This window comes from Marmota marmota, unplaced genomic scaffold (genome assembly GCF_001458135.2).
Source record: "Marmota marmota marmota unplaced genomic scaffold, marMar, whole genome shotgun sequence".
NCBI lineage: Eukaryota > Metazoa > Chordata > Mammalia > Rodentia > Sciuridae > Marmota > Marmota marmota.
This window is the reverse complement of record NW_025999853.1, coordinates 42,526,471-42,538,027: the sequence shown is the minus strand read 5'-3', so window position 1 is coordinate 42,538,027 and position 11,557 is coordinate 42,526,471. Positions and strand designations below refer to the sequence as shown.

The 11,557-nt window shown below is 37.9% G+C and overlaps 1 protein-coding gene across 2 annotated transcripts in view; it reads left to right on the top strand.

The window, feature by feature from the left end:
* The first annotated feature begins 5,716 nt into the window (after window positions 1–5,716).
* Window positions 5,717–11,557, top strand: part of Xpot (exportin for tRNA) — a 39,124-nt gene continuing 33,283 nt past the window's right edge. Inside the window, exons 1-2 of one of the 2 annotated variants that reach the window (XM_015483058.2) lie at window positions 5,717–5,904; window positions 9,069–9,202. In XM_015483058.2, the coding sequence (XP_015338544.1) occupies window positions 9,143–9,202 (60 nt within the window). In that variant the 5' untranslated portion in view covers window positions 5,717–5,904; window positions 9,069–9,142. Of the gene's footprint in view, window positions 5,905–7,862; window positions 8,069–9,068; window positions 9,203–11,557 lie in introns of those variants that run through there. The other variant, XM_048805785.1, reaches the window with a different exon arrangement.

Below are 11,557 nucleotides of genomic sequence, written 5' to 3'. Positions count from 1 at the left end.
AGAAAGTGAGGGATTGAACTAGGACCAGAAGAGGCAGCATACCTGATCTATTTGCTGCCCTTATGAAGAAGCTTGTAGGGACAAAGTTACTAAGCTTAACACACCTTAACATGCAGCATACAAAAAAGGAAATTTGACATGTGGTTGGTGATCAAGGTGGCTTCAGTTAAACTTTTAACTTTGGGGCACACGAGATGACAATATCATAGTTTCCAATATTCTATGTTCTATACTGTTGCTAAGGTAACGAAGATTACTGTATTTGGAGCCAGTAAAACTGGATTAGGGTACTAACCCTTCATTTGGTACAGATTCAGAGCAATTGAGCACTTAATAGATGTTTCTTGTTTAAACTACCAAAAGAAATGGAGCATTTCTCCCTGGAGCTAATCCCCAAAGTTACTCTCCTTTTCATCAGAATAGGAAGATCTTGGATCCAGAGATAGTCAATTCAGTTGATCTGAAAGGACAGATGAGCATAGAACTGTAGAGTTGGATGAGCTGGGTTCAAATCCCAATTATAGTTACATATAATGAATCTGTTGAATTTTTAAAGGTGTCTGATTTGGGAACCTCTTAGTGCTTTCACTTAGTATTAATGAATACTCTCCATTTAAATATCCACAACAATTAGCAATCAAATGATAGAGAGATGTCATTATAGTGAAGTATGAAGGAACATGCAAATAATTGGATTAAAAAATGTTTTCTTTTACTGAATAATGCTCTAGTGCTCTATTCTGCCTCTCAGGCTTCCTGCTACCATATACATACTTCCTCTAAACAGAAATCTATAACTGGACCAGGACCAGTAAAGACAGTATACCTGACCTGTTTCCCAACTTCTTTCATGAAGCCCATCATGAATGAGGTTTTGTTAACAATGACATTAGGCTTAAAAAAAAAAACAAAAACAAAAACACTGAAGTGAAGCACATCAAGAGAATCTGACACACAATCCAGTGGTTATCAGCTCACAATTATGGTATTTAGGGCTCAACTCCAAAATCTCACAAATATTTACTGAGAAACTACTATCCACAAACTGAATCAGAACACCTTGTCTTTAAGAACTGACTAAGCTGGGTGTGGTGGTACATTCCTGTAATCCCAACAGTTTGGGAGGCTGAGGCAAGAGGATTGTAAATTAGATACCCACTTCACCAATTTAGCAAGACTATGTCTCAAAAAATTTAAAAGGGTTGCAGGTATATCTCAGTGGTTAAGCACTCCTGAGTTAAATCCCCTGTACCAAAAAAAGAAAAAAGAATTGGCCTTCTTGAATCAAAGTGTGAAATATGATATATCAAGAACTATGTAATGTTTTGAACAACCAACAATAAAAAATTAAAAAAAAAAAGAATTGGCCTTCTTTTTTAATTTAATTTTTTTTCAATTTATTTATTTATTATTTTTGCATTACAATTCTTAATGGCCTTCTAACATGTAACACAATCACACCAATTTTATACAAAACAAAGACACTAAAATACATTAATGACATGAAATAAAAAAAAAAACAACAACATCAAAGAAATGGACAAGCATATGCCTGATTAAGGTAATATGGAAAGGCCTTATAAGGGAGGTACATTAATTCAATGCTCGAAGAGTAAATGCAACCCTTTATTTTTCTTTTATTATACTTGGTTTAATTTTTTTCTGATCATGAAAGTAGTACATGGTCACTACTAAGAATTTTTTTTAAATTCAAAAATGAAAATCATCCCACATCCTCAGTACCCGGAGATAGCCATTTCAACTAGAGGATATATTTCCTTCATTGAAGTCTTAGACAAACTTTGATGTCCTAATCCAAAGTTAAAAAAACAAACAAACAAAGTAAGGAATAGAACAGAACAGAAAGTTGTGATAAACAACTATATGCTGCAATAGAACATGGCCATTGAACATAAAGGGCGCAAAGGTAATCCTAGCAGCTTTGCAATGTTGAGAAATTCATTGGGAAAAAGAGCAAAACAAGAGGAAGGCATACTTTGTGAAGAAGATCACAACTTTGGTTTTAGACATTGTTTTAGTCAGTTTAGACTATTATGACAAATTGCCATAGATGAGGAGACTTAAACAACATTTATTTCTCACAGTTCTGGAGTCTGTAAGGTGTTGGCAGATCCAGTGTCTGGTGAGGTCCTACTTTCTGGTGTGCTGTCTTCTTGTCTCCTCATATGGCCAAAAGAAAGTTAGCTTTTATGAGAACTTAAAAGGGACCAATTCTCATGACCTAATTACCTGCCCAAAATCTCACCTCCAAATATACTATCACAGTGGGATTAGGGTTTCAATATATGAATCAACATATGATCAAACATTCAATCCATGTTACAGTTGAAGTGCTGGTGAGACTGGTAGATATTTGGGAAGTTGGGAGTATAGAATATTAAAACAAGAAGTATAGAACTGGATCATCATAGCACTGAATGTTGAAACTACAAAACTAGATAATTATTGAGAGAGTAAGTATAGGCAGAAAACCGTATGACTTAAAACATACGCTTGAGGAAAACATGTTAAGAAGTCAAAAGTAGAGGTGTGGTGAAGAAGACAAAGATGAGTAGTCAAAAAAGTAAAAAATTAATAAAAGGGTCAAAAGTCAAGAGAGGCGAGAATTTCAAAGAGGAAAGAGTAAACAGAAAAGCTGAAAAAAAAATAATTAATGAATAAAAGTAGTCAGTGAGTTGGTTAATTTGCAAAAGTAATTAATAGAATGACTTAGGAGTACAAATCACAAAAATTGAGGGAAAGAAAGAATAAATGTAGGCAAAAAAAAAAAAAAAGGATATGCTACAGACAAGAAATTCCTAATCAGGAGTCCACAGTTCTAGCTCCCCATTTACCAGCTGTGTAACTTTGAAGACAGTACTTAAAATAGATTCATCTTGGTGTCCTGATCTGTAAATTTAAATTTTAAAATAATGATAATGGTACCTGCTCCATCCCTATAATGTTAAAGAGGAACACATTTTAAAAGATATATAAAACCATAATGAAATAAACATACAAATGTTATCTATCATAATTCTTTCAAGTACTCTGGCAACTGTAAGAAAAGGATATAGGGAGCATGAACAAATTAAAGTTTTGTTGTTATAAGAAAGGGGCCTCCTTGGGATAGAAACCAAGGCGTTGAGCACGCTAAGCAAGTGAGTAAACCTTACTTTTATAAAAGGTAAACCTTACTTTTAAATAAATTGAGGGGGGTCATATTTTTCTTATACCTGGCCCAAATAAAAATTTTGTTGTATGATTAAAAAAATAAGGGGCCTCTGAATACATTCATAGGAAGAAGAATTAACTTTGTACTAGATCTACAATGCCATCAACCTTGATGAATCTTCATTTGAAAGACAGGCTAGGAGCACAGGCCCCTAAGAGTCAGTCAGTAAATTTGAATCACAGCTCTGCTAGTTGACATCTATGCACTTTGGTTCTGTCATCTATAAAATGGGGATGCTAATAATACCTACCTCCACAAAGTTGTGAGAATTACAGTATAAATACTTAGAACTGTCTGCCACATAAATGTTTAAAAACATTGACAATACATAAAGGCATTGCCATATGCAATTTACATGCCTTATGTTAAAGTAATGATAGTGTTATTTGTCAATATTTTGATAACTAGGGCGTGGGGTTGTGGCTCAGCAGTAGAGTGCTCGCCTAGCACATGCGAGGCCCTGGGTTCGATCCTCAGCACCACATATAAGTAAAATAAAGGTACTGTTTTCAATACCTTTGAATTGTTTTACAACTAAAAAATTGTTTTACAACTAAAAAATAAATATTAAAAAAGATTGATAACTAGCATCTTATGTTAGCCTGAGATGAAAAACCATCTCTTCATGGATAGGGCAGCCAGAATATGGAATGATCAAATGTAATCGCCTTCTCAGGTCCACTTCAGTTGGTTTCCACTCAGTTCTTATTTGTTCTGAAATAATACACGTTTATAAACCTGAAAGAGATTTTTTACTATCTTGGGTATTTGAACCACCATAAAGGAAAGGGCCAATGTTACTAAGTATACTATAGATAAGCTATAGATACTAGATAAGCTTTGTGTATTTAACATATGAAGTGCTTGCAAATGAATTTATGAATGAAAAAGGCAAGTAAAGGCAATTACAGTACAATGGACTAAAGTCTTTAGGATGAAGCAGTGGAACATGTGAACAAATTATAGACTGCCAGGATTAGTACTGGGACTCCGTAGTCCCTGGTTGATCATCACAGCTAACATAATTCATGTAGTGACTTGTTCATTGAGTTTTTATCTACAGACTGGCACTAGGCTAGACTCTGGCAATACTCTGAAATACGACCGAAATCCTAGCCTGTCATTTTAAAGACGTCAAAAACCTGATGCAATAGTGATTCAAGATATTTTATATATGAAATTTTAACAGGGATTCACTTGATGCTTCAACTATATCTCTTGTGGCTTTGAAACTTACATGTTTTTTCTATTTCCCAAACTTCTTCTCCCTGGTCTTCTTTTCCCTAACCTCTCCTTCCTGATTTTCTCTTCCTGATCTCTCCTCGCTAATCTCATTTTCTCTGAATTACTTCTATAAAAGTCCCCTGTTCCTGCTGATGGGCAGAGTCACAGCCTTTGGGACAGGAGTCCCTTGTGTTTCTCCTGGCAAAGCAATAAACCATCTTTTTCCTTTTTCTCAAAACCATGTCCTCCTTATTTGATTGGCATGGCGGACAAGCTTTCAGCAACAAAATGTTATGTACACTGAACATGGAGTCACTAAATAAATGTAGCTGTTGCTATACAAATTTTATTCTATTTCTCTTCCCATTTCCCTCCCAAATTTTGTTTGTAGGCTGCACTCTCAGTGCCTACATATAGTCTACATTCAGAACATAATGAATAATCAACAGTGAAACCTAAATATTGAGCACCTGTGTGATGAACACGTCTAAACAATCCTCAACAATCACCCTCTGTGGTTGTTACTATTACTTTACCATTTCACAGATGAGTAAACTGAAGTACAAAGTAACATGCTTGAGGTCAACTGCTATTGAGGGATAAGACTGGGATTCAAAACGAGGGGGCTGGAGCCTACAACTGCCTCTTTGCAGCATTAACAAATTAATAACTCAGAGACCGAATAAATGATGCAACTCTTAGTACCAACGGAGAAAAATCGATGAATAGGCATTCTTACAAAATAGATATGTATGTTTAAAGTGAACTCATCAGATCTTCACGCTCATGGACTCCAGACACGTGGAATCACAGAAAAGCGATTAATTGACACGTGGTTTGAACCACGTCAGCCCGATCTCAGGAACTCAGTCCTCTAACCTATCAACTACTTAACAAAACTCTTCAGGAAGAGGGAACTTGACCCCGCAGCTAGAAACCAGCACAGACACTCCCTCGGACTGAGAGAACCGGGTAGAGGAGGCGGGGGGCGCCGCACCGGGATGCCCCATCCCAGCATGCACCGTAGACCCGTCGACCCCGCCTCCCGGCGAGCTGCGAGGAGCGCGTATGCGCCCTGCCGCCCGGAAGCGCCGCCTGCACATTGCATGCTGGGAGTTGTAGGCCCTCGGCCCCGGCCCGCAGGCTGTCGTCCGCACACTCCATGAGGCTGCTGGCGCTGGCCCGCGCGGCACCGGCTCTGGGAGCGCGCTTCGCGCTGACTCAGCGGCGACGGTGGCGGCGGCGTTAGCCGGCCCTCGCGCTCTTTCCCTTTCTGGGGCGCCGACCCCGACCGCCTGCTTGCTAGCTTGCCTGCTCCGCGCCNGGAGGACTACGGCGACAAGGACGAGGGCCGCTCGCCCCGCTGCCTGCGTGCGGCGTCGCTCCACTCCGCTGACCGGCCCTCGGGAGTGCAGGCGAGGAGACGAGATGGAGTGATAGGGAAGGTGACTCGAGGCTCTTGGGTGGCGGGACCTGGATCCGGCTTGGTTCGCGCGTGGTTGCGAGGAAGTTGATCAGGGTGGGCTGGTCCGGGGGAGCACTGACGCCGTGGAGGGGTGCGGGCCGGGGACCCTCCATGGCGGTGCGCCCCAAGGCTGGGCGGACAGGATGGGGGTGGGTACGAGTTGTGGCCGCTGTCGCGGAGTGCGTCCCGTGTCCTAAGTGCGTGGCCGCCGGTTACCTGGTGTTTCATCACCCGAGTTGCCACGAGGCGTAGTTTTAAGGAGGGATCCGGGGAAAGGATGGGGGGCGAGGCCGGCCGAAGAGGACCAACACTCCTGTGCCCCTCCGCAGACCCGTTTATAGAGTTACAGCGCGTCCCACCAGTTTCAGTTGCAGAGACCTTAAACTTGATTCCCCACCGCCCACCCCGCACAAAAAGGAAAAAAAAAATCTGTTATTTCTGTGTAATAATTTGCCAGCACAGACACTTTATTTCTTCCCTTCCTTTCCTCACAATCCTGCAAGAGTAGAGAAGCATGATGATCCCCTGTAACCAGAAAAACGAGTACATTTTGGAGGCACTAATTAGTTGTTACTGGGGGAAGTTGCGTTTTATTAAAGCGACTTGGTGTGATGTTAAAAGGCTGGAAAGATTAAGCCCTAGTTTTTGAAACAGTCTTGAGTAGATGTGGAGGAATTTTTCCAAACTATTTGATTCTCGACATAATGACTCTCTGGGAAAAGTTAGGGCATAATATTCTTAAGTGTGTTGCTTGCCTTGCAAGTCCCCAGCCTTTGCAGGATGTGTAATTGAAATATTTGCCATATTGTAACAAATGTTTACACCTGCACGACTGTGTCATGCCAGTCTTTTTTCTAGGAAGGTCGTCATTACCTTTTTGCTCGGGGTGTAGCTCTTCAGTTGTTCGCACACACTTAAGTATTTTATCCTATTCCCTTACATATTGGTTATCCAAGTGCCTTCTCTTGGGTGTATTCTTTTTACTGACAACTGTAACAAGTTTGTTTCCTTAGGTTGTTTATTGACCATGTTTTTCTTTAGGATCACTTCCTTTTTCCCTTTTGATGGTATCAGTGTGAGGTGAACAAGCTTAAGCAGTTTGCTCTAAAGTCGTGGCAAATTACATGAAGTTCCTTGTAGTATTTCTGTCTGGAGTTCATAGAAACTCATTTTCATAGAAAATGTCTTTTCTCTCCATAGAGGCCTTTTTCAGGGGAATGGTAATCAGTTCTTCTTGACATTTTTGGCTTGGGGGCGAGGAGTGCACATCTTTTTTTTGTTTTCCCATCTTCAAGATGCTGATGTCCTAGTTTAAGAGTGCTTCAAGTGATTCCTATTCCCTGTGGGTCTACCTCTGAATTAATAACCTATTGAGGGCCCACTATGTGCCAGACATACTTTGTGTCATTGAAGTTGTTGCAATTTTGAAGCAGATGCCTTTTGCCTTTCATAGAAAGAGCTCTTAGGTTTTGTTATTCCTGAGGCTTTTTTTTTTTTTTTTTTTAATGTCAGGATTGGGTTATGAACCCAGATCTTTTTAAATCCAAAACCTGTGTTCCACATCCTAGAAACACAGTGGTAAATATTCCATCCTTTGCTCTTTAAGGTAAATGAGAGAAAACTAGTAAGCTGACAGTGACAACACAGCAATGCTTAGGAGGGGCATCTAATCCAATTTGAAGGGTTGGACAAAAGGAATCAAAGAAGTATTCTTGAAAGAGATGACCTCTAAGTTGAATTTGAAGGACAAACTAGCTAACTAAGTAACTGAAAAGGGCAGTGTGTGCAAAGATGCAGGGCAGAATATCACTGGAAAACTGCCATGTAATGTAGGGTCATGAGTCTTGCTGGGTTGGGGTTTAGAATGGTGAGGAGTCATTCAAAAATGTTTGGATTTTAATTCTGAAGACAATGGAAGTTTACATTGCTCTTCTCTAGTCTGCAGGTATGCTATGAACTGGAAGAGAAGGATTGAGCTTCCTTCTCCAAGATTCTCAGCCCATAGCCTATAACTTGGCTTTGATCCTGGCTACATCATTCCTAAAAGACAGTATCTCCTTCCCCTCCAATTAGTCACTTAGCCTCTTTAGGTTCTCTTTGGTGATGATAATTTGGAAAACAAAAAAACCCTACAGCTTTCTAAGGTAAAGCCTGTTTTCCCTGTCTTATAGTTCTTGACAAATGATGTTATTTTCACATCATTTAGAGTTTGCTCAAATAAATATACAGTCCATTAAGAACTAAGCTGCCCTGGGTAGCTTGCTGTGTTCTGATTTGAGAATGTTAGAACCTGGAGTATGAAGAAATAGATTACTTTCTAGAGGGTTTTTAAATTTTTTTATTTTCGGTGGTGGTGGTAGTGGTAGTTTTGTGGTACTAGAGATTGAACCCAGGGCCTCACATATACTAGGCAAGTGTCCCAGCAAAAAGAAAAGACCCTAAATAAGAGTAGTCAGTTCAGTTTGTGAATTTTTGTATGTACTATTACAAATTTTCTCTGAAATACATTTCTAGAATTGACTAGATTTCTGCTCTTGTAGAGGTAGAAGGTAGAACTGATCCATTGTTCAAAAGCTAAATAGCTGGCTTTTAACTCTTTTTCCTTTCTCGTTCAACTTCTCTTGCAGTACTTTGTAAACATACCAGTAAGAATATTGAACTTTGAGATCAGACATTCTATTTTTTTTTAAAGGTTTATAGTATTGGTGACTTGAAGTAGGGAAATTATTATAATTACTATAACAAAATAATCTGGATCTGTCATTTTTTAACCTAATACAGTTGACAGTTTCATTTTTAAGTACTGGAGATAATAAGTAGCAACACTGCACACATTAGATGGCTTCAGCTGTTTAAAGAAAATAATTACTTTCTGTGCTTTATTAAAGATTTTGAAGAATAAGATAACTTCAGAACTTTAATAGTACACTTAGGTTTTTAGAAATTACACATTAGCAGTGTATTTAACAGGGTCAATTATTCTAAGACTTGGGCTCCTTTAATTGTAATCTGGTAAATTTCAAAAGATTGTTAAAACTTGTGAGCATCTTTGTATATTTTTATCATTTATTGTAACATTCAGGGTAAGCATCTATTTTTGTTTATCAAATATTGTTTTCTTGCACCTTTGTTTTTTATGTGCAGATGTTTGTGGATTCTTCTGCGGGATCAGAGGGCACGCCTATTATAATCAGAAAACTACAAGTATAACAGCAGGGATGGATGAACAGGCTCTTTTAGGGCTAAATCCAAATGCTGATTCAGACTTTAGACAAAGGGTAAGTTAGTCTTTTATTGTTTTTTAAAGCATGTTACCACAAATATGCATTTATCAATGTGAATAAAAAATATATCTGATGATAAAGTTCTATTTGTTTATTTTTAGTTGTTGATAGACCTTTATTTTATTTATTTATATGTGGTGCTGAGAACCAAACCCAGTGCCTCACATGCCAGTCAAGTGCACTACCACTGAGCCCCAGCCCCAGCCCTGGATGATACAGGTCTAATTTGTGTGGAAATGAAGAGACGCAAACAAATCTGATGCAAGTGTGTTCTTAATGTAGAAAGTGCTATTATTTTAAGTTTAGTTGATTAAACCAAAGTATTAAAATCTTATGTAATTCAGAGTAGGACTTTATGCAACATTAGTCATTATTTTTAATTATTTAGAAGTTGTAATGCAGAGAGAAGATTGTTCAATGGATTTTAGTAGTAAACATGCATATTCTATAAACATCCCATTGCTTGGCTTGGTCTTTCAAAGTTGTTTAATACTGTATTACTGATATTTACTATGCTTATTATTTGGTCCAGGCAGACATGTAAATAAGCAGTTAGGATATGCCGTGTTTTAAGTCATATAAAATAATTACTACGTGATAAGGAATCCATTAAGAATGCTACGATTTTTGGATAAGCGTAGACAATTAGACATAATGAAACCTACAACTGTAATCACTATAGCTGAATAATAAGACATCTAAAGAACAAGCCTGTAATTTTTTAAAGATGTGGGCTTTCTGAAGTATAGCATAAGAGGAAGAAGAGGCATTTTTCTCTTTTTTTCCTACTTCTCATAGCAAAGAGTATTTTTTATAAATGATCTAACCAAGGTTAGTAATTTCACTAGATATTATAGCCATTTTTGTTTTTTTAAGTACAAACTTTTTTTTTTTTTAAAGACGCAATACCTTTATTTTTATATGGTGCTGAGAACCAGACCATGCCTCACATATGCTAGGCAAGCAGTGTATTACTGAACTACAACCCCAGCAGAAGTACAAACATTTTTAAATAACAAAAAAGATTAAAGTAGTTTTTAACATAAGTGCATGCTTCTACTGTTCAATAAGTAGCTCTCCAGATACAGAAAAATAAATAAAAAGGAATTGAGATTTAAATGCCTGTCCCATTTTAAGATATCTGACAAACTAATTAGGACATTAATAGATTATATACATTTATTCTATGTATAAACAAAGATTTCTTTTTTAAATTAAGTTCCAGTATTCAACAGATTTTAAAAATTTTGCCATTATTTTTTAGAAAAGTAAAATCAATATATTATTAGTGGTTTTAATACAGGAGTTGTGCTTTTTTTTCATCAATAAAAGTGGTTTTTTCTATCATAGGATATTTTAAACGTCCAGGTCCAGGCTTAATTTGATGGCCCATTAAACCAACCCAAGTAACAGAAATAATTAGGATGAAGAAGAAAGAATCAAGGAATAGTGAATTCTCATAATCCTGGGTTACAGTTCAGGAATAGTGGGAATTGATCGCTTTTGGTGGTTAGATAAATGACCGTCTGCTAACCCCAGTTACTCACTTGTTCAATTGTACTTCTCTGTTTTCTGTATGGGCAGTAAAAATAGCTGAACTGACTCTGTTGGCACTTAAATGCAGGAAAAAGGTATGGGATAGAAGTAGGTGATGAAGGCTAGGTCGTCTTCATCATTAAAAAAAAAAAAGTGTTGGTAGGGGCTAGGGTTTTAGCTCAGCGGTAGAGCACATGCAAAACCCTGGATTTGATCCTCAGCACCACATAAAAATAAATAAAATAAAGATATTGTGTCCAACTACACCTAAAAAATAAATATATTTTTTAAATGCTAATCATACATGGATTCACAACACAAAGATTGAAAGTTTTCAGGTTATTTCCCTCACCTCTTTTTTGAAAATACACTGCCCACCTTTAGCTTAAAGCCTGCTATTATTTAAAGAAAATTGTGTTAGCAATAATTCTAGCAGGTAAGCCATTACCTACTTTGGTCGGGGGAGTGAATTATTAGGTGGCAATGCAACATATGTAATTGACTTCCACCTTATCCCCTGTCCTGGACCTTTGGTATTCATAAAGAAAACTGTAGTTTTCACAGACTGCTGTTAGAAAACAACTGAGTTTAAGAGTCTTTCATAGCTGCCTGGACTCTTAAATTGTTAATTTCTGAAGATAGCCATTACTCTGGGTTATTTTCCAGCATCCACAATCAATTCTCTATGGATACCAATTGGGTGTCTTATAATTCAGTTCAGTTCTGACACTACCAGGAATTAGGTTCAGACCCCACAAGTCACAGGCTCAAGTCTCGCTCTGTTGACTGACTATAAGTTGAGGGCTCACATGA